Source organism: Teleopsis dalmanni, chromosome 2, assembly GCF_002237135.1.
Source record: "Teleopsis dalmanni isolate 2A chromosome 2, ASM223713v2, whole genome shotgun sequence".
Lineage (NCBI taxonomy): Eukaryota > Metazoa > Arthropoda > Insecta > Diptera > Diopsidae > Teleopsis > Teleopsis dalmanni.
In genome coordinates this window covers 49,396,048-49,420,740 of record NC_051847.1, presented here as the reverse complement: position 1 = coordinate 49,420,740, position 24,693 = coordinate 49,396,048, and the positions used below count along the sequence as shown (strand labels likewise).

The following is a 24,693-nucleotide window of genomic DNA, read 5'->3' as shown; positions in this document are numbered from 1 at the left end:
TACATACAGCTAAAAAAAATTTTTCTATAATAATATAATAATAACATGAGAAACGCGAAAAATTTTAATTACTATATTCTTAAATGATTTATTAAATAAAATATATTGTAATATAAATTACAGGTTATTATTCAAAAATAATAAAAAAAGGAGAATATATATATATATAGTAACCCCTATATTTTATGTATCAATAGAAAAGTTTATATCAAATAATATTATAAAACATACAATAAAAATAGGCCTATTAACTATATACTAAATGTGTTTGAATTAAATAATTTTTTTTAATGATTTCATATAACTTTAATTTTTAGCACAGAAAAAAATTTTTTGATATTCACCAAAAATATATATATGAATATGAATATAAAATAAAATATATTGTTAATGAGAAATAGAAAGCTTTCTTCCTTTGCATATTTATTCAAACTAATTTTTAACGACAATTCTTAATAAAAATTATTTGCAAAATAATTTTCCATACAATAGCTTAAAAATAATAAAATAAAAATAATAGGTAGACCTTTTATATTTATATTTTTGTTTGCTCTGGATAACCAGAGTATACTTAAATTATAAAGATTTTAATAATTCATATTTTATTGAAGTTTCTTGTCATAGGACAAAAATAATTTTTAATTAATTGAAGTTTAACGTTAATTTTATATTGAACTGATTACAAATAATATTTTTATATCTTAAAAGATAAATATATTAACAAAATATTTTCTTTTTAATGGAAACATGTATTACTTATATATATATATATAATATAAAGTTTTACTCTTACTTCTCGTATAAATAAGTAAAACTTATGTTGCTTAACAAAGTCATTAAATAAAGATGCATTAAATTGTTATTAATTTATAATAATAATAATCATATTTTAAAAACTAATTTCCACCAATGAAATCTTCATCAATATTTTCACTTTTGATCGCAGTACTCCTTGTATCATCTGGTAGTATACATTCATCTGCTTGTTGATCGCTAGTGATTATAATTACTTTCGTAGTTGAAGCTGCAGCAGCAGCCGCAGTTCGTGTAGTACGTTTTGGCGTTGCTTCTAATATCACTGACTTCGAAGCTATTGTTGTTGTTTGTGTCATAGTTGGAGATGTTACCGAGAGTGATCCAAAAGGCGTACCACTAATAAGAGAAGATATTGGAGCAGCTGATATCGCTGGACGTTTCGGTGGTGGTGGTCCTGTCACTGTGGTTGCCGTTGGTGGCGTATTAAACTATATTAAAAAGAATATAAAAACATTATATATAAATTATATGTAGTAAATATAAAAAATCTCGTAAAGATAATAATAATATATAATCATATTGTTCAATTATAAGAATTCCATCATTAATTTAATTTTAAAATTAACAACTAGGACACAATTTCTTTTAACTGTGCAAAACACATAAATAAGAAATTAAAATCACGTTTTTTAAATACGATAATTTAATTTGTAGACTAATACAATATCACTTTTTTTTATTGCTAAATTAAAATTAAATTTTTTATTGCTAAAAATTAAGTTGGCTATCCGCATTTATATCATTGATCAATTAAACAATTTAAAATTACCTGACGATAAGGTAAGCAACTCCGTTGATTACTTCTTAAGGATAAAGATGTATTAGTTGATTTAGATGGAATCGGAGTAGAGGACTGTAAAGGCGGTTTAGCATAAAAAATACGTGGCGATTCTTGAGCGGGCAGTTTCAAATTTTTAGTTGTTGCATTTGATTTTTTTAATAAATTCTTTATGGTTGAGGATCTTAAATCTGGAACTGTTGATGAAGGCTCAACACGTGTTGACATTGTAGGTTTCGTTACTTGGGAAGTTGAAGATACATCTTGATATTTGAACCCTATTATATTTTGATCAGCATCAAGTATAGGCAAGTACTGTTCATTGTTTTTATGTTGTTCCTTTTGAGGTTGCTGTTTTTGTACTGGCATTTTTCTTTGCTGTTGGGGACGTGGTGCTTTCGTCTTTCTAGCCATATCGTTTACAATCTCTTTTTGCTGTGGTGTGCTTGTTTTCACAGCAGTTAAAGATGTTGTAGGTTGAATAGATGGAATAATTGGTGGTGGAGTGTTTAATATCAACATATATTCTTCCATGAGGCGGACAGCACAATCAATATCTTTTGAACTGAATTTGTTTAAATTTGATAAACTATCAACAACGCGTTGCCGTTCGCTAAAGGACATTTTTGATAAATTAAGTTGGATCAATTTTGTTAAGGTTAAATCAAAACGTTGTACACTTGAACGTAATAGTGAGCGCTGATATTCGGGTAAAGAAACTGGAGTTTTTAAATTGCTGGTAGTTGCAGGAGATGGGGGTGTATCAGCTATATTTGCCGATTGAAGAGATTTAATATTTTTGGGCGTTAGTGTTGTTGTCGATGGTAATTGTCTTTGCAAAGCATTAATTGTAGATGATAAATGAGATGGTTGTAATGGTTGTAAAGCAGGCGGGCCTTGTGTTGAAGTGGCTGGGGTGCTAGAACTAGCAGTAAGCATTTCTACCTTGTGCCTTATTGAAGCCGGAATTGAGTTCTTATCAGTTTCTAAATCAGCACGTGTTATCAATTTAGTAGTCATCACAATATAAGCAGGTAGTTCTCGCACAACTGCTTGTGTCCTAGCATGTATACGTGTTGGGTCAATTGCTGGCATTGGGCCATCCAAATTAGGACAACAATAATCTAATAATACACCACCATAACCTCGATTATATTTTGCGGGATGTAAGAACGAATAAAGACGTGTACCATTCGCGTCGACAATAGTAGGAGATATACCAGTTGTAGTTGGTAGTGTAGCAACGGGAGATTGCGTCGATTGGTGACTCGAAGGTAAAATACTTGATGCTGTAGAGGGTAAAATACTTGTCGGAGTTGAATTTATATTATAAGCACTTGAACTATATTCTTCAATTTCTTGTTTTGGTTCTATAAATGGTAAAACTTTGGGGCTTGTAGTATTTGGAGTTCTTATATTCAATGTTGCAGAAGTAGAAGCATTAATTCTTGCAGTGAACTCTTTGTTTGGCTCAATTAATACTGAGCTTGGCAAAGTTGATTTGGCATTTATTAGCGACGCTAACACTGGTGATTGCGTTGGTAATGCTGGTGTCGAAACGTTTTTATCCAATTTATTTTTAGGTTTATCTTTATTCTGTGCCTGTAATGTCGAAACGCGTTTAGGTAACTGCTGTTGCAATGGTTTCGTTTCTTCATCAGTTACCTGCTTACGTAGAGTAGTGAAAGCAGTTGCTTTTAATGGTGTTAAAAGATTACCGTCTTCGTCATCCGTTTTAACACGTTTATTAACTTTAAAAAATTAATTAAATAATAAAGAATTATATAAATAAATAAATTTCTAAAATAATATATATTATTGTATAAAATTTACCATCTTCTGGTTGATGACTGGATGTTGGTGTATTAAAGTCTGGCAACTGAGGTTGCTGTTGTTGAAAGGAAAGTACTCCCTTCGACACTTCAGAAATCCTTGTACGCAAATGTGTATTTAATTGTGATAATCGCACCAATGGTGTTTTTTCTGCTCTCCTATCTATTACCTCCTTTGAAGCTGCAGCCGCTTCAACAGCCTTTGAAACAAATGAGGTACCAGCTGAATTAGCAAGTTCTGTTTTTGCTTCACTCGTAGTTTTAGTTTTCGGTAAAACAGTTTTTGGTAAAACTGTTTTTGGTAAAACTGTTTTTGGTAAAACAGTTTTTGGTAAGACAGATTTTGAAAAATGTCCTTTCGCTGAAATATTTTAAAATATTTATTAAAATATCATTAAAATGCAATAGAAAAATATACAGTGCTCAGTTGAAAATATAAATATTGGCTGGCATGAATACATTTGTCTACAACGTAAACAAAGTTTTCCATTTTAATTTTGGAATTTATTTGTTTATGTTTTCAAACAAGCACTGTCATCACAAAAAAAACTATAAGCTAATTTTGAATATGGCACATATTAATATCATAACTTTTTAGAGTATTTTTAATAATATAGTATTGCTTAGGTAATAAGTATAAGACTTATATAAGTTTTTCAAATTACATTTTGCAATTACTATAACATTATAAAAATAAAAATACAGATTAAAAAATTATGAATGTTTGAAATAATTACCATCTCGTTCTAGATGTCTCGATCTGGATCTAATGGTAGATGAAGTGTTTGCAATTACTTCCAGTTTATTGGTGATTTCGATAGTATTATTTATAGTCTTTAAATATTTATCCACTATACTACGATTGATTCGAACACGTAGCTTCTTTAATTGCTTCGGTTTAGAGATATCCTATAGAGAATGTTAAAAGATTGAAAAAATTATAAAATGTTTGATTCTTTGTATTGCATTTTAACTTACATGTTGACTTTGCTTTTTATGTTTTGCAGATTTGGTTTTTATTTGAGAAACACATGATGCAGGCCTTTCTGGTATTATGCGACTTTTAATAATTCTAGTTCTTTCATTTGGGACAGGTGACACTACTGATAATGAGCTCTTTGTTCTTAACTTTCCTTCGCTATACATATTTTCAAAACCACTTTCTCTCATTTCTAATGGCATAGAAGCGCGAAGAATGTCGATTTCTTTAATACGTTTAGGTTTTTCAAAATCAGAAAATATTTTAATAGTTGAAACTTTGCTAGAATCAACTTTTTCTTTTCTATCTCCTTCTACACAAATTTCTATTCTTTCGCTGTTACTACCTAAAGCTTCTTCTGTTACTACTGATTGTAATTTTTCTGTTGAAACATTAGCTTCGTTTGTATCTACTAAATGGTTCATTTTTGAAATTTTTTCTGAATTTTCACCATAATTAACAGATTTTGCTTCTTCATTACCTTGGACTAAATAATCAATATTCTTTGGATTAATGGAAGTTTCCGATGCAGTTGAAGTATCTTCATCAACATAATTTAATGTTCGGTCTTCCAACGATTTAACTACATCTATAGTTATTATTTTTGATCGTAAATTCTTTTTATTTGAGATGTCTTGTTTGCAATTATCCAAATCCTCTAAACCAACTTTCAGTATGTTTTCGGTTAGCATGTTAAAATTTAAAGATTTGTCTTCTTCAACTATTGACGCTGCTTGTGATCTCGTTAATTTCCTAGGCACTACTTCTTCATTAGAATTGCGAGAAAATATTGTGTCACTTGTTTCAATTTCTGGGCATATCTTTTTCGAGCTTTCCAAAGGACTTTTTATATTTTTTGCTATATCCGCAGACGAATCCTTATCCTTTGATTCTGACAAATTAGCGTCAACTATAGACAATGAACTACTAGATCTAGTTTCTCTTACATATGTTGTATCAGAATTTCTTTCAGTTGTTTTATTGCATGATAACAACTCACTTACTGTAGATGATGGAACCATTTCAATCTCTTCTGCTGTAATCGTTTTCGAATGAAAGTCCTTGCTTTTACCGCGGACTAAAAATAAAAGTTATAAAAATTAATATTGGAAGAAAAATTTTAAAATAAAATTTTACGACTAAGTTACAGTTGCTATTAATATTAGTTACTCAATAAATTATTTTATTGATTAATAAACTAAAGATGCCAAAAAAGTTTTAACAATAAAACGCAAGTTATAATGCTTACATAATTAGTAAGTAAGCATAAGTGATACAAGAAATATTGCCGTTATAATCTATTTACAAGTAAAACAAAAACTTTTTTCATTTTTTAAAATTTGAATCGGATTACTACCAAAGAACGTTCCACTTTCACAAATCTTTTCGGATTACAATAAAAAAATGTTTGATCATCATATGGTGCTCAAGCATCATATGGTGCTCAAGCATCATATGGTGCTCAAGCATCATATGGTGCTCAAGCATCATATGGTGCTCAAGCATCATATGGTGCTCAAGCATCATATGGTGCTCAAGTATTTATGCCGAACTAAAAATAATGGAAAAAATAAAAACAAATTGAATTTTAAAGCAATGTCAAGATCAATACATTGAACTGTATTAACGAAAAGTGGTGTTCATACCAAATAAATGAGTTTAAAAATCAGCTATTGAGTACACATTTTCAAATGCATCTCTGCATGCAATAAAAAAATTGTATCTGCATTTTTAAAATTTAATTAATCTATTTCATATTTGAAAAAAAAAAAAGAAACTCACTTTCACGACGAATACCAAGTTTTTGACGCTTTACTGGATGTTGGTCTTCATTACCTGAAACTATGTGATTAGTTTTTATTTATAAAAAAGTCTCATATATAAATATATACTTTTTGTTGCAATACTATCCATTAAAGCTGCAGAGCGCTTCACAGGTGCTGGAGAATCTATACGCACATTTAAATCTTTTCTTCCAAGATCTGTATTTGTGGGCTCTTTAAATATTTTTCTTGCATCTGTTGGAAAAACAAAAATTGTTTTTTTATCATTTCTATATATATACTATATTTTTCAATACCAGTTAATTCCATAGGCGAATCCGTTCCACGTTTCCGCAAGGACCGTCTTGAAGGATCAATTCCTTCAATTATGTTTGACTTATCCATACCTTCTTGTTCTCTGTGTTTGCGACTATGCTCTTCGTTCAAGGTTTTTGGACTGAACATGGTGTTGATTTGTGAAGTTTCAGTGGTACTTTCTATTTTTGTTTTCAATTTAGGAGATATATTAACAATTACGTCCGCTTTGCCCCTTAAATTTCTCATTCCTCTTATTGGTTTAGTATTATTCTTATTAACTTCTTCATTATTTTCCATCAAATTTTTATCAATTTTGTCAGATTTTAATTTAGTTTGTGCACCATCAGATGTTTGAGTGGGATTACTTGAATTTAATTTACTTTTTTCAATATCCTCAGTATTATCAGCTTTTTCTAGTTTTGATGATACAGTTTTTGTGGTTTTTAAGTCAATTTCATCTTTTAATTGTTCTACATGTTTTTCAATTTTTTCATCACCGTCTTCTTTGATGACACTGTCATTTTTGTCATTATCTGTAGCTTTATTAATATCCTCTAATGAATTTTTCGCTAGCTTAACACTACAAACCAATAATGTAGATCCCATCAAATCCTTTGTAACTTTCACAATTTCATCTTCTTTGTTTGTTTCATTATTTTTATTAATTAAAGGTTCCTTTTCAATACTTTTAGTGTTTGTAGCATTAGCTGTCGATGTATTGACTTTGCTCGTTTCTTCACTTTCTATTTCTTTGTCTGAATTCTTAATACTTCGAGTATTAAAATCTCTTTTAATTTTAGTTACTACTGGAATAGATACAGCATTTATTTCTTCTACTTTATTATCAACAAGTTTATCTTCAGATACCGGATTTGATGTCCCTTTTTTAATATCTTTATCAAAAGAATTATCATTTTTTACTGAAATATTTAGATCTTCTTTCCCCATTTTTGATTCTTTCTTTTCTCTTGCATCTTTTTCGGATTGAAGATCTTTCATTTCTTTTTCTTCTTCAGATCCTTGTGTTTCAGTAATTTTATTTGCAACGGATTCTAAGCTTGATTTCTTAATTACAATTTTTTGTGGAGGAGTTTGATTTTTTTTAACATTAAGTGTTACTTTTGGTTCTGTTTTACTTAAAGTATCAGTTTTATTTTCTATTTTTTGAACAGGAGTTTTATGCGACTCTCTTGAAGTGTCTCTAACAGATTTTTGAATGGTTTGCGGATTTTCATATGGCATTGGAAGAATTTTAGACTCAGATTTTTTTTCTGAAAATTTATTTAGAATTTTAATGTGAGGTGTTATCTCATTTTTATCATCACTTCCCTCAATATTAGTTTGTATTGCTGATTTTTTGTTTTTTGAACTACTGCTTTCAACATTTAATGTAGGTTTTATAGTTGATGACGGATTCGGCTCCTTTATTTCTGACTTTCGAAGAGAAATTTTATCAGTTTTAATATTAACGGCAGTAGTTAAAGTTTCCATTTTCATAGTATGTGAATTTGAACGTCTTGAATCTTTGTTCTCAGTTGCCATCCTAACATTAGTTGTTTGGGAATCGGATTGTCGTGTTTCCCTATTATCAGTTTCTAACTTTATATTGATTTGGGAGTTTGATCGCCGTAAATCTTTATTCTCAGTTCCAATTTTCGTATTGGTACTTTGAAAGTTCGATCGTCGTGATTCTCTGTTGTCAGTTTCTATTCTTGTGTTGACTGCTTGGGAATTCGATCGTCGTAAATCTTTATTCTCATTTTCTATTCTCTTATTGGTAGTTTGAGAATTCGATCGACGTAAATCCTTATTATCAGTTTCTATCCTTGTGGTGGTTGTTTGTGAATTTGATCGTCGTAAATCTCTGTTTTCAATTGATAACTTTGTGTTGGTTGTTTGCGAATTCGATCGTCGTGAATCTTTATTCTCTGTTTCGACTTTCATTCGGGATGGTGATTCATGTTGATTGAACACGGGTTTTGTGTTTTGCTTTGGAATAATCCCTTTTCTACCTTGTTCACTTTTTTGTTGAGATTTATTCAATTCCACTTTTTTACCTTGGGTTTCTTTTCTGTTTTGCGTTGGAGATGGTTTTCCAACTGAAAATTTTTCTTCGCTACTCATAGAAGAAGATCTGGACTTACTTAATTGTTCCCTACTAGGTGACTTTTGAAATGATTCTCTAAAAGTAGGTTTTTGCACATCCTGTCCAGATTTATGTAATTTCTCAACAGGTTCTTTAAATTGTTCTCTTGTTTTAACCTGAGTATTTGCTCTTTTAGGTGATTCTGAAGGGTTTCTAGTTTTTGAAGGTGACTGAGCTATACTAATCTCAATTTTTCTACTTCTATGTGGTTCACTCGTCACTACAGAAATATTTGTTGAAACTTTTTCTTTTGATCCCTTGGTATTCTTTGACAACATTAAGATTTCATTAGCTGTCGGCTTATCAGTTTTTTGATTACCTATAGTACTTTCTTGTACCTGCTGTGATACATTCCGACTGTCTTTAATAGTATCCTTTTTATTATTTTGATCATCTTTTTTTCTCGGAGTAGTTTTGTTTTTATCTTCTCTGTTCTCCATAAACTTTTTGGTTGTGCTTTGCAACTTCAGATTATCTGAATCTTCATCCTTTGAAGAACTATAACCTTTACTTTCGTTTTTTTCTTCTTCTTTAGCCTTAGATACTGATAACTGAATTTCAGTTTTAGTGCTCATATCTTTCTTTTCGTCATTTTTTTCTTGTTTATTTTTTGTTCTACTTTTTTCTACTTCGTTTATACTTTTTTCAACTATATTAGAAATATTTTTTGTTTCAACATTACAAATCTCTTTTACGCTCTTATTTGTAGAAGTCTTTAATTTTTGTGATACAGTACTCTTTTTATCCACAATTTTTTGAATTGGTTTTTCTTGTTTGGACATATCAAGTTTCTCTTTCGATTTTAAACTTTTTGTGTCTTTAGTTTCCATTGAAGAGTCCTTTTTTAACTCCTTTGAATTAACTTTGTCTTCATTGGATAGGCTTATGTTTTCTTCTTTCGATAATTTATTTATAACGTCTTTATTATCTGAAGAAGTTACTCTTTTATCATCAATGTCCTTTCTTAATTCTTTAGAATTTCCTTTTTTATCGTCATTTGTTTGTGCTGCTTTTACTAATTTTGATGGAGACTTGGAACTATCCTTTGATTTTAGATTTGTGGTTTCCTTATTTTCTGGTGAATTTGTTTCACTAACATCTAAGCTTCTTTTCACTTCATTTGGAATAGATTTTTTGTTATCATTTGCTGCATATTTATCTTGTTTTGGTGAATTTATTTTAGATTTTAAATGTGATGTCTCTTTACTTCTGAAAAAAGTATTTTTACCAACTTCGGCATCCTTAATTGTTACCTGTGACGTCATTTTTTTGTCTTTACTTGATTTATTATTTTTTTGTGTATCTGATGTTAAAGTTGACCTTTTATTAATCTCCAACTCTTTACTAGTCTCCTGAGACGTCAATTGTTTTTCTTTATTTGTTTTATCAAATTTTAATGTATTCGATGTTAAAGCCGACTTTTTATTTGTCTCAGTTTCCTCCACCGCCTCCTGTGACGTTATTTGTTCTTCTTCATTTATGTCATTGTTTGCCGTATTTGATACTAATGTTAAATTTGAATTTTTGGCATCTTTACTGTCTGTTGTATTTGTCTTATCCTCATTTCTCTTCTCCTTATTTAACTTTTTATCACTATTGCTTTGATCCTTCTTGATTTTAGAAGTATTTAAATGTGAAGCTGATTTTACATTTTTCAAACATTTATCTTCTGAAACCTTTTTAGTATTTTCAGTATCCACCTTTGAATCCGGAAAGGTTACACTTTTATCCTTGTTTAAACGATTTGTCACCTCTGTAACTTCTACAGATCTCTTTCTGTCTAAAGCCTTTTTGTTTACCTGCGACGTACTCTGCTTTACATCCTTTATGGGAGTTTTCTTCATAGTTCCCGTTTCTTTTTCTTCTGAATTTTTCTCAAAGTCTGTAAAATCTTTTTTTAAAACTTTGGAACTTGTTTTTTTAAATTCAATTGATGGCTCTAAGTCTTTCGTAGTCGAAATTGTTTCACCTTCTGAAGATTTGTTTTCCACATCTTGTAAAACATCTCCCTTTCCTTCTTTTATTTGATTTGTTTTCTGTTGTGTGTCAATTTCATCGTAAATATCCTTTATCTCTTGAAGAGTCGTAACATCATCATTATATTCTGAAGCAATGCTACTTTCATTCAATAAAATATCTTTGAGCTCAGAAACACCAATATTAAAAGATTCATCTTTAGTTTTAGGTGATGCTCCTTTCTTATTTATTTTACTATCCCTAGATGTTTTAGCTTTATGTTTAGATGGTGAAGTTTTTTCTGTATCGGAAATTGTATTCCTTTTGTTATTAGAATCACTATCTGTACGTTTCATACTCGTATTAGCCAGTGGTTCTGCATCACATAAAGAGTCCGTAAGGTTATATTGATCAGTTTTAGACTCAATAATTGTCGTTGTTACATTGGATTGTTCTGATACTTCTTTTGTTGAAATAAAATACGTATCATTAGATTCTTGTGATTGTTTGATTAAGTTATCAGAACTATTATAGTTACTACTAAACAAATTTGTAACATCACTTGTCACAGAAGTGACATCTTGCGTTGTAGTTGTCACATCATCAAATCTCATAACTGTTGTGGTGTCTGTTGTACAGGTATCTGTCGTGGTTATAGATTTCTCTGTAGAAAAAAAAATTATGTATAAAATTTATATAATTTTTGTATGAAATTACCAAACCTTGTTCTGGTAGTGCTTCTACAATTTCGTGTAGCACAGAATTGAGTGTTCCAGCTTCAATTTTGGTATCTAAACCGATTGATTTCTTTGAGGTCACACCTGTTAGAGATTCGAGTAGTGATGTATCTAGACGATCTAAAACTTCGTTACTAAGAATGGTGATTTTTTCTTTCTCGGATCTGTTTGATACATTTCTACTTTGTGATATATTGGAATTAACTGATGATGATGCTTGTTCATCAATATTGTGAGCATTGAAAGATGGTGTGCTTGAACTATTATACACTGCAGGTATTTCTTTAATTTATAGCAAAATAGTATATTATTAATCTATAAATAAATTTTTATACACTGATGCTAATAATAAGAATATTTACCTATTTGGTCAAGGTTTTCAATTGGTGGATTTAAATCATCTAAAAGTTGTCGCTCATCATCGTTATCAATATCACTTAGAGAAAGATATGAGTCATCAGCATCCGACATGTCAGAAAATGTATATGAACCTGAACCTAATAAATCCGATGCAGTATCACTATCGATTCCAGCTAAAATTTAAAAAAAAAAATTTTAATTTTTTTAATTTAATTTAAATAATAACTAAAAATGAGTTATATTATGAAGTCGTTACTGTAATAATAGTTCATTTCTTTAGAGCTCTTGTAGGATTCGATATATATAGGGACTCAATATATATATATAGGGATTCGATATATATATATAGGGCCTCAATATATATATAAAAGAATAATGAACAAGCAAAAACATTAAAAATGATAAGTAATACTTAAACTAGCTTTAATACTATATAAATATGTATGAATTATATATGTTAAATCGGAATGAAATTGTTGTTAAATCGTTTTATTTGTTAGCCGTCATTTATTTGAAAGTATTTAGATAAGTAGAAGTTTATGTAATTATATAAATAACCATAAGCACTTATACTTATTATTAGCTTTTTTAGTCGACCAAATGCCTGCGACAAGTGCATCGCTTTTTGTATGGGAAGTAGAAGTAAAATGTAGCGTAAAAGTAGGCGAATTAAAAAGGATGCAAAACAACAACATTTAGATGAACAATCTTTATCTATGCTTGAAATCAATAAAGCATTTCATAATGCAGTTATTTTGGAGTTGTTATGATAGCAATGTTATCTAAAACTTGGTATACTAACATACAGTAGGACTATAACCTAAATGTTTGGGCTGGACGTATGCATATATATTTTTAGACTTAATATGATTTTTAACATACTCCAGTACATTACATACATTACATTACAGTACAACATAATTTGGTTAGTGAGATAGATTCATTTTGTAAACTTATATTACTAGATGTGATAAGAAATAATGTTGGCATTCCATTTTTTAAATTTGATAAGTATTTTAAGATTTCTTAAAATTATATTTTAACAAAGAAATGATGTGAGTTTCATCTACAATAACAATTTGGTTAAATGTTCTGATTTTTAATGCAATCTGATGAACATAATAAGCCCAATAAATAAATAACATAACTATAATTTACACAATAACATATTAAAAATGAAATTATAAATGGAATATATAATTCGAGACACTCTTCTAGACCTAAATGGATGCGTTTTATACATTACAGTAAAACCTTATAGATCATAACACATAGAAAATGTCCCAAAATGGCAGCACATCATTTTGTAAGCTAAATCGTATGACTATGAATTGCGGAAATCATCTACGGTTGAAACGAATATTTTCAAGAAATCATAACATAACACATTTACCCAATTCACTTATCAAAAGCCATGACACTTAACAGTTCTAAAAAATATAATAAACAACTATAAATAATAATAATTAAATAATAAAATATGTAATTTTTACTAAGAGGTGCATTTTCTTTTAATATAAAGTAAAGACCACTAACATGCAAATAAACAAATTTTTATTTCATTTCTATAAGATGCAATTTCAGTAAAAGTAATGAATTTTTGAGTCTGATAGTTTCCACTAACCTAATGGATCATCTGCTGGATCTTTTGAAAGAGGTTTTTCAGGCTTAATAATGGTTTGCACCGGGTCTTTCTTTTTGTTAACGCCAGTTGAAGATGTAGCTGTAGAAAATTTTTTTGCCGATGTAGCTAAACTAGGACTTATCGATGTTGATTGAACGTTACCACTTCGACTAGTTGACGAAATCTAATAGTAAATTTACAAATATTTGTTAGTATGTAATCAGTTTAAAAGAAAAAAAAAACATATTACATATTTGCTAATGTAAAGAACTTACCAATTCTTGTTCGTTTTGATTTTCTATAGGTTTACCAGCCGTTGCAGATTTATCTTTTCCAAGACGCACAATATTAGATTTATTTTTTAAATCGGTTTTTGATTCCAATTCTTGATTTTTTCCTGCTTTTTTGGTTTGACCTATTGAAACATTTGACAATTTAGAAACATATAAATGATAATTTGAATTTTATAATTGCCTTTCACATTAGTTTTCGTAGGTTTACTAGGAGACCTCTTATCTACTGTTTGATTTAATACGTTACTACTTGTTGGAAGTTGCTCTCCTAAAATATAACAATCGATTAAAAATTTTTGATATATATGATATAATAGTACCCAAATCTTTTACTAGCATATCAAGTGAATCCATAGACGAGCGATCTTCCCGTCGATTTAATTTTGGATCTAATTTTGTTAAATAAAAGTAAAATTAAAGTAAAAAAAAGTAAAAAGTATACAAAAAGGCACAAGTTTAATGTCAATAAGAAAAGCGGAAAGATTCATTTATTGTTTATTTTTGAAAGTTTTTCTATACAAACACTTAAGTTGGAAAAGTTGTAGATACATTTATCCAGACAGTAAACTTTCTCACCTTTCTTTTCTACCGCCGTTTCGTCATCTGATCGACTGTCAAATAAACTCTCAAATATATCTTGATCTATTGAAGAGGAATCTTCGCCGTCTGCCGGGTGCTGAACAGTTTTTGATTGCTTAGACATGCCTGTATTTGAATTAATTACTATACAATTATAATACAAATGTAACGCTAATATATCATTGATTTTTCTAAAGAACAAACCCTTACCTGGTAGTACCAAATCTTCGTATTCTTCCAAATACTCTATATCTTCCATTTTATAGAAATATTATTACTTTTATATACCGCATTTAATCGACGTTCTTCTCATTTTGAAGAGTATAGCGAAATTAAATATGTAATAGTAATCAACTTGATAGTAATTTATTGTAATATTATTAAAATTTCACAACACTTTCTTCGCACTTATAACAAGGCGTTTGAAACCAATCTAATAGTTATTAACAAATAACTTTTGTCAATTCATGAATATTAACTCAATGCGCGTATGTACAGAACACTAAGCGTATAAATCTCTTTAAAAAATTGACGCTAAAGCGCTTGGCAGCAGTGATAACATTAAATGTATAATTACAATTTTTAGAATTCACTGCACACATTCAATAAGTTTTTAATACATTTCTAAAATCCGCCAATAAAAATTTAAAAAATGTATAAATTATATACCGCTTCACAAAAATTTATGCTCTTGCAAAATTATATCTTTCTGCGTGAAATTAGATGCCATATATATTTTATACATGACCATTCACAATAACGAACACACAAACACATTCTGACAAATTCATGACACAAAGTTGCAGATATGCATTTCGTGGTGAATTTTTCTGCAACCGCTCTCTTATGTACGGATTGCACACATCACAGATATTTTATTTATCATAATAATAAACTACAATTTCATTAAGTAAATCAAATCACAATCTTAATTTTTCATATATTTCCACATTTTTAAATAGTTTAAATTTTATTACACAGGTGTACAATATTCAATAAATTATATTAACTAAGAAACCATAATTATGAAAATTTCATTTTGTTATATTCTGTTACGCCTACACCACACTTGAGTCATTTTAGAGGATTAATTTTGGTGCATTAATTTTTTATGCTTTATACACTTAATGAATTATGCAAATTGAAAGTTCATAATAATGAACTCTACTTAGTTATTTGTGTTTGTGTGTCAAGAAATAAAATAAATATATTTTGAGAAGAAATTTAACATTTATATTAGTATTCAAAAATTACATATATTTTTTTTATTTTTACTGTTCAATGTTCCGTTCAGCCATCAAAAATAAAATGCTTAGGTAAATGTAAAATAAAAAATAATAAAAAATGACAAGATGAATATTATGCCCGTATAGATTTCATCACTTTTTCAACAGCATTGAAATCCACTAAATGCAGTAAACTGTGCGAAAACTGTTATAAAAACTAATTTTAATCCTCAAATATGGAATGGTTTTTGTGGCATTTTCCATTTTTAATTCTGAATTCAAAAAGGATTTACCCTGAATACATACTTCTTTGTTTTCCAACTTTTGGAGATTTCTCACAGTCACGATATCATCACAAAGTGATTCTATATATATATTGAAAAGACCTTTAGATGTCACGTTTTGTGTTAATCTGACTGTCCGAGAGTTACATATAGATCGATTGGCTTTGTAGTGACACCAGTTGGAGCTAAATCTCCATCGTTGTTTTTTTTTCCAAATCTAAGAAATAATTGACGGAACTATCAAACATTTTTTTTTTTGAATTTTTAAGGTGCTTTATATAAATACATAATGTATCGAGCTTTCATTTCGTTCAAGAAACCGTATAATATAGAATATTATTACCGTTTCTTCTTCAACAAAATTTTTTATTTTCATTAATGAGCAAAGATCAAATGGTTGCTTTGATGTGGATGCACCTTTACGTTATCTGTTTTTCATGTTCCCGTGGGCTACAACAATAACACCAACGAGCCGAAAAACGAAATCATACAAAACAAACGAGAAATTTATATAACAGTTGTTTACAAATCAACAACAAAAAAAGCCAAAACTCTGGATTAAATCCAGACTTGGAATTTATTATCTACGGCATTCCACAATCAGCAACAATGAGACGTTTATATTAACTAAAACATTGCCTTAACTAACACAATGCAATATATTTAATTGACAAATTTTCTAGCTCTGATGACTACGGTGAGAGCAAGTCTACGAATATGTTAGAATTTTTGCAGCTGTTGCTACGTTTATCTTTAACAATATCTTAATTTAAAAATGTATATAAATATTATTCATGCGAATCTTAATTAAAATATCATAAAGCACGAATTCCATAACTAAAAGAATAATTGTTAACTATAATATTTATACACAAATGATATAAATAAACAGACATTATGGCGACTTACTTGATATTTTTTTTAATGCTATTGCAGTTTTAAAAAATGTAGAGTTTATTTATTCATGGTGAATTTAGTGACAAAAGTTATTGTGAATGATTACCGCATACAACTCTGCAACTTAATTTTTATACAAAAGAAAAAAACTTAACGATCTTTAGATGAAGCAATTGAAAATTAAATTAAAATTGAACAACTAAACACTACACATACTTAAAAATATTTTTTTTGAAGTGGTTTATTATAAGTTAATTAACATTATATCCCGGATTCTTTTGTATTCGCAGTCTTAGAAAAATGGGCGTAGTCTTTCATAAACGTATACTTTTTTTGCCAATATTAATATTTATAAATAAATTTCTATAATTATCTTACTGCTTAAAATGTAATTATTATAATTGCATATATATGACAATTCATACTTCGTTTATTCTATAAGTGGGTTTTAGCATAATAATTTCTTAGAAGAAAAATATGTTTAACTCAATAGCCTTCTGATGTACTCTGAAAATAACCTTTTTCTTAACGTGATGAAACAGTTAAATTTCGTTTAATTGCATATCTATATAAACGCATTCAAGTATGTTTAATTGCCAGCATAATTGTATAAGCCAATTAACAATTATCTTTAAACCAGTTAATAATTATCTTTAATTTGTTTCAGAACGACGCACCTAGCAATCAAGTTACTTATTCTTAGTTCATTTTAAAATTCATTTTAATGTTAACTCAAAAATAAATAATTGATCTTGAGCTTGTCATGCTAAGTTCACCAACAACATATTAAAAATGTTAAATGCATTTTTGTACTAATTTTTTTATAGAATTTGCATATAATCTTAGATAGTCCTAATAAAAACGCTGCACTAACTTTTTTCTCATATCAATCATATACATATTTTTTGTATTGGATATATTTTAATCTATATTTCTCAAATATAGATGTCTATTGAAGGATCACCCAAATTTTAATTTATTAAAAAGTTGTTAAGTATGGTTTTCTGTGCCAATAGTTTTGTCCTTTTTATAATGGAGGATACTAAAGAATTTCGATTTTTTGGAAATATTTCACTAATATGTATATATTTTTGTGTTTTAGAATTAAGATTCTGAATAAAAACATTAGTATAATGGTAATAAAAATTTATGTACTTAATTCGGTCAGAATTTGTATTATCAAAAATTTTGTACGCCATTTCATATAAAGCAAAACAAATAGTATATATATCAATAAATTTTGTACAGGACTTCATAATAACAAGAATCAACCGATGTTTTGCCGAAAACATAGTGCAAATACTATAAGACCTGATCCTTGAGCAACTCATCAAATAAGTGACGTTGGAGTTTTAAGCATGAATAGACGATGCTACATATCTGCACACCAAGTATAATGTTCAAATATGCGCTTTGCTATACACTTTGAAAGAATATATGCATACTTCATTTTAAATGAATTTCTACAGCGTTCAGAACAACAGCAGAGCAAGTACAGAGTGCAAAATCGTAATCGAAACTGAAGGAACTGAGATGATGATGATAATAGCAACACGTTATTTATTTTATTATATAAAGATTTCATCTTTAATAATTGTTTGTAGAACTTTTTTTCAAATTTGTGTCTTTTAAAGAAAATATATGTCTACAACTTTTTCAATTATTTCACAATTCTTTGCGATCTTTACTCGTCCAACCCTCACCAAAATTCTTAAATTATGAGAAGTCTGCAGATTTCGATATACACAAGCAGACATGTGTTCAGACTTAACAAATAATTGAAAAATTTTAATTTTACCGCATACATGTCTCAGATCGAAATTTGGTATGCGAACTTGAAAATAGACGGTGTGATTTGGTAGCACACAGAACGAAATTAGGGAAAATGAACTTAATTTCGTTGAAATGAAGACTAAAATTAAGGAAAATTTCAAATAGAACTATGCGAAAGATAAATTTGAGAAAAAATGAGATAACGAAAAACAAATTTTTTTTTTTGTTGTAATAAATATCAATGACAGCTGACTTTAATTAAAATATTTCGAAAGAAGTGCATATTTAATTCGAATATAGGGAAAGAACTGTAACTGTATTAATTTTAAAAAGTCGAAAAATAATAATTCACATACCTTAAATTCACTAAAGCTAATAAAACTACTGAATGCCATCCTTTATAGTTATAATAACCAAATTTTAAAATTTCGCAAACATTAATGGTGTTTTGAGCATGTATTTTTTAACATTCGATTTGTAAACGAAAAAACATGTGATGTTCTTTAATTTGGAGCAGTATGAACACTTTCCAAATTAAGTTAATTTCATTTTAACGAAATTAAAGAAGTTTGGCTGTTTGAACATACTGAACTTTTAAAATTTCGCAAAAATAAATGGTGTTTTGAGCATGTATTTTTTAACATTCGATTTGTAAACGAAAAAACATGTGATGTTCTTTAATTTGGAGCAGTATGAACACTTTCCAAATTAAGTTAATTTCATTTTAACGAAATTAAAGAAGTTTGGCTGTTTGAACATACTGAACTTTTAAAATTTCGCAAAAATAAATGGTGTTTTGAGCATGTATTTTTTAACATTCGATTTGTAAACGAAAAAACATGTGATGTTCTTTAATTTGGAGCAGTATGAACACTTTCCAAATTAAGTTAATTTCATTTTAACGAAATTAAAGAAATTTGACTGTAAACTATAATATAAATATCAATATACGAAAATATAAAATATAATAGAACCGATTTAACATATATCAATATTATATATAAATATTACTTATTTTTCTGTCCAAACTTCCGAACGAGTTACAATTTAATGTATCGAATTTTTTTTTATTATAGTATGTATATAAATGCAATAAAACTTACCGTAAAACTTTTCCACCGTAAAAGACGTCAATTATTTTCAATTTTTTCTTTTAATTATTATTTTAAATTTGATAAAATTTTGAAGTACATTGCAAAAATTTTTATAAAACGCATCACACGGTATTAAACTATTTCACTTGTATTTGCCGGCTATTCTGTGAAAGACATCGATAAGTTTTCGTTTTCTGCGGTTGGCTGCAGTGCTTGCAAATAAATATTTTACGATTTTGACATTTGTGCGCTTGATATACCTGAAACCGGTGTTTCTATTTCTGTTTTTTACGCAAAATTAAAACTTTAACTAATTTCTAGACAGTGAATGAGTGTTTTGTAATGGTAAGAAGAATGTTAAAAATAAAAAGAATTTGTAATGGCCATAAACATATCAAATTCACAAAATTTGGTGTGTTGTGATCTCAGTATGCACACATTTTAAAGAATAAGCTTTTTTTTTGTATAATCTTTATTTTATTGAAAATAACTTCTGGTACTTAAAAATTATATGACATTTTATATTAAAAAGCCTATTCCTTCTGTGTTAATAAAATTTATATTTTTTTAAAGACCCGTAGCCGTAGCCGCAGTCGGTCGCAAGTACGAAAAGCGCCAAGAAAGAGGCGGTAAGTATATTATGACATACATTTCGTTATTTGCGCCCTTAATTAATTGGTTGCTTTTATGTTTTAGTTCTGTTAGCAGCAATTCTTCTAGGTCTCGAAAGAATGAATATCATAGTACCAGGTTTGTGAAAACAATAATTTTTTTCAATATAAAACATTATCTGTATAAAGAATGCGATTGTTTACAATTTTTTTTTTGTTTGCTTGTCGTTGGTTTTATTGTTAACGACATACATATAAGCGTAAAAATAATTGCAATTTATTGTAAGAATATGATTTTCGGCAAATAGACTTCTAACTATTAGTTAACTTTTAATATAATATATATATATATATATATATATATAACTTAAGTTATTAATTTTAATTAAATAATTTTTAAACATGCTAAGGAATATTGGTACAAATGCTTTTAAAATATCTTGCGTTAATCAATATAATTTATTCTTGCCATAAAATTTTTAATCATTTTTGTAGAAAAGATTTTCAGTGCATATTGCAATTACGCATATTTAATTTATTATTAAAAATGAAGTGTAAACAAGTTTAATTAAGTCTACCATTCTCTATTTAAGGGCTAGGTATTCACGGTCACCAGTACGTGTTGCAAATTCCCGGGATAAATATGATGTAAGTGTTTAAGTTTTATACATATTTTATCGTAATCGTTAATAAAATCGTAAATAAAAAGATATGCTGACCATTCGCATTTATTGTATGTGAAAAAAATAAATAAATAAAATAAAAAATATAAATATCAATATAAAATTTGTAACATTTAACAAATGTACTTATCTAAACATATACAATACGCTTTCGATAATCACAATTATTATGTTTCAAGACTTATCGGATTTGTATCAGCAAAATTGTACATATAAAAACTATTGAAAAAATTTATATAATAATTATATTGTTTTTGTACCTAGTACAGATTCTCCCTTCTAAGCACTGAACGATTTTCAACTTAAATAAATAGTTTAAATGCTGTGATTAAAAATATAATAACAATCGTTTCTGATATCATTAATCTACTTACATACATAATAATTGTTCATTCAGAATAATGCAAATTTTGTAAATATAATTATAATTATAATAACCTGAATAAAATGTATACAGTAGTTCCAGGAGCGGCTAGGTTACTTTTCACAATTCTTACTGTTGTAACCTGTTTCGACCTAAAAAACAAAATAAATATAATAAATTTATTCAGTAGTAAGTTGTTGTTGTTGTAACCCACTGGGACCTGTAAGCGGATAACATAAAAGTATATATAAGACGATTACATGGGCGGGGAAGACGATTACTCTAGAAGTCCACTTTATAACAAAATATTCCAACCATATCTCTAAATTCTTAACTGATTCTTCTCATATTATAACCTCAAGCGTATGATGATAAAACTAAACAATGATATGGGTTAGATGTTTTTCTCATATTTTTATAAAATTTTTCTGGATAGTTTTGTCTGCACAGAAAACAACTCACCTTACCTATAAGAGATTTTAAAAAATCTCTTGTTTAAGGTACAATAATTTACTTTTATATACCATTACTTTCAACATATGTCGCTGACGTATTTTTCAATTTATATTATATGTAAAAGAATGCAACGCAAATTCTTTAACCCTAAAATCTTAAATTTCAGTAATTTGATAAATATTATATCTATATGTTTCCTCCTTGTGATAATACAATGAATTTAACTTTACTCATTTCATTACTAAAACGAGAATTTTATCAGTAGGTCAATGGTATTGCATGTTTTGCCGATATCGTAAAAGAAAAGAATTGTTTTGTTTGCAAACACATTTCTCGCAAGAAACCCTTATAAATAATCTGCAGATAATAACTTAGAAATTTGTTCTTGCTTCGTTTTATAAGATATATAACAATTTTAATACTTAATACTGAAAAAAGATTAATGCATAGATATGTAATAAACTTATATGTTGGGAAAGAATAGCAGATTATTGCATCGAAATTTGAATTACGTTACGAAACGAAAATGAAAATCTGTTGAGAGCAAATGAGTATATCTACAATTACTTTAAATCTATAATTAGAATAAATGCAGCATTATTATTTAGTCATGTTAATTTCAATTAAAATCCCACTCATCCCTTATCCATTCTTAGTTTTAAATAATCTCCTCACCTCTCTCACTACCATCACTCACCCATGTTTTTGGCATTTCTTTCATGTTATTTGCCTGATAAATTTACGTGGGTAACAAACGAGGAGACTAGACTTCATGGTTCACATAAATCATATTAAGTAATACCTACAAAATGGCACAATTATTTATAATAAAAAAAATATTATTTATAATACTATTGCCAATATTATGAGAGCACAAATCATCGACTTTGCCATATCGAAAACAACAACAAAAGCATTAGTAGATCTCCATTTCCAAGAACACACGATCAAAGAAATGCAGAAAGCAGTACTAATAAAAACGGCGAACTTATTCAGAGAGGTGCTAAGATAAAGGTATAAAATATGGATTATACCCCCACAGAGCGTACTTGCTTGATCTAAGGCCCGGAAAAATTCAAATAACAATAAAAATAATAGTAGTAATAAAAATAATAGTAATAATACAAATAATAATAACAAAAAAAATTATAATACTAATAAACGTTACTACACGTCATTGACTTCAAGTCTTCTTTTTTACTGGGCATAGGCAATCGTATAATTCGTTTCCGCCTTTCCCGATATAATGCGAAATTCTTCAGTTCGCCAATTTTATATATTATTTTGCTCTAATACTGTAAAACGGCATTTATTTAATTTATAGTTAATCTTCTCCGGTTTTTTTTCGTCGGTATGGTCAGTCTATAAGTTCAATTAATTAAAATAAAATTTTATTTATTGTTTTTCACTACCTTTCTACTAGTAAAACCTTTCTATTAGTAAAATAGTTTTGTTTTGTCCTAATTGACTTTAAAGATTAAATGTAATAATTAGTATTTTTATTTTTGAATAACAATGTTTTTTCTTTTCCAATTTCAGCGTGTGCCGAAACCTAACCCCTGCATTGGTGTATTTGGGCTTAGCACCTTTACCACTCAGTTCAAAATTAGAGAAATATTTTCCAAATTCGGAAAGATAAAGCAAATTCAAGTAGTCACAGATCAAATGGTATGTAAACACAGCTTATGTATATATAAAAAATTATATATTATAATGTATTATAATATATTATAATATGTATTATTATATTTTGAAATATTTAGATTATATGATATTGTTGTGTTAAATAGATTTATTTTTCGCCATTTAAGTTACATTGCAAATAAAAGTGATATTTACAAGGAACTTATAATAGATGGCAAAAAAAAAATTATTTCAGTTTTAATGAAGAGTATAACTTTAAGTTCAACACATTTAAGTTATTTGCTGTTGAGAAAGGCGTTATGCGACATTTACCTCTCAAAAATATACATTTATCCTTAAAGCCTAGTATAAGTATCTATTTTGTAGAACATATTTATATATGGACTTTTGTCAAAGATTTTAAAAAATAAATACATTATTATTGTATGTATTTTTGTAGAGTGGAAGATCAAAAGGATTTTGCTTTATATATTACGGAAGTATTGGTGATGCTTGTGAGGCAAGAAATACATGTAATGGTATTGAAATAGATGGACGCAGAATTCGAGTAGATTACGCTTTTGATCAACGTGATGCAAACAAATCTAATTCATCAACGTCAGATCAACGAAAGAAATGGTAAGATGTAATCTTTATTATATTCCACAAAAAAAATCCCAATTTAATTTACAAATAATTAAAATAAATAAATAAAATAATAATGTAATAATTAATGTAAATAATTAATATATACTATTCTTCTAGGCGAGATAATTCACCACCAGTGTATGAATCAAATAATTATCGTGGGCGTGATAGAGATCGAGAACGTAATCATGATCGTGAACGAGAACGTGATCGTGAGGTGTTTGTAGATAATGGACGCGATTCTGAACGGAATAGACATCGCGAAACTGATCGCAAACGTAATTACGAACAAAGTCGAAAACATGATTATGATTCGGGACGTTCTCAGCAGTATAGAAGTACCTCACACTCATCACGTATGTATATTTCATTCATATTTATTAACTATATTTAATGAAATTAATAATATTTTATTATTTCTAGGTGATTACTATCGGAAATAAAATTGATCTAACTCATTCATATTTTTATAAAATTTCTTGCAATTCGCAATTATAAGTGACTATCTTAAAGAATTAATTAATTAATGTTAATTTTTTATTTACTTTTTGGTATTATTATATATGAATATGTATATAATTTCCTTATATATGTAATAAAATATAATAAAATAGTAATTATTTTGATTAGTTTTTTTGTACTTTCAACAATTTAATCGTAAATTATTGAGAGAAAAGACTTCAAATTACATTAAATTGAAGAAGAGTTGTGCATGTATAAGCAAATAATCTAATATATGATTTTTATATTAATTCTTTGATTATATGATTAATGATAATAGAACTATTTTTTGTAATAGTTTCTTATTATTTTAATATGAAAACTTACTTCGATTTTATTCTTTAGATTTTGT

The 24,693-nt window shown here is 28.1% G+C and overlaps 2 protein-coding genes across 5 annotated transcripts; one reads left to right on the top strand and one right to left on the bottom strand.

The window, feature by feature from the left end:
* Window positions 1-777: 777 nt before the first annotated feature.
* Window positions 778-19,538, bottom strand: LOC119677546 (sporulation-specific protein 15-like). 4 transcript variants are annotated; one of them, XM_038088927.1, is made up of 16 exons: window positions 14,392-14,787; window positions 14,179-14,325; window positions 13,923-13,991; window positions 13,784-13,870; window positions 13,585-13,724; window positions 13,310-13,493; window positions 11,688-11,858; window positions 11,311-11,607; window positions 6,486-11,252; window positions 6,298-6,423; window positions 6,188-6,247; window positions 4,405-5,483; window positions 4,164-4,335; window positions 3,428-3,787; window positions 1,586-3,345; window positions 778-1,244 (listed from the first exon to the last, which is right to left on the bottom strand). In XM_038088927.1, the coding sequence occupies exons 1-16, from the start codon at window positions 14,438-14,440 to the stop codon at window positions 897-899; spliced, it is 9,816 nt and encodes a 3,271-aa protein (XP_037944855.1). In that variant the 5' UTR covers window positions 14,441-14,787; the 3' UTR covers window positions 778-896. The 4 variants fall into 4 exon arrangements, with proteins under 4 accessions (XP_037944855.1, XP_037944856.1, XP_037944858.1 ...); XM_038088928.1 differs by having other exon boundaries at window positions 6,188-6,241; XM_038088930.1 differs by having other exon boundaries at window positions 14,179-14,307.
* Window positions 19,539-19,681: 143 nt separating this feature from the next.
* Window positions 19,682-24,349, top strand: LOC119677547 (transformer-2 sex-determining protein-like). The gene is made up of 8 exons (XM_038088932.1): window positions 19,682-19,800; window positions 20,029-20,084; window positions 20,152-20,205; window positions 20,660-20,714; window positions 23,109-23,237; window positions 23,653-23,831; window positions 23,958-24,196; window positions 24,264-24,349. Exons 1-8 carry the CDS (start codon window positions 19,798-19,800, stop codon window positions 24,281-24,283), a joined length of 735 nt encoding a protein of 244 aa, XP_037944860.1. The 5' UTR covers window positions 19,682-19,797; the 3' UTR covers window positions 24,284-24,349.
* The last annotated feature ends 344 nt before the right edge of the window (window positions 24,350-24,693 follow it).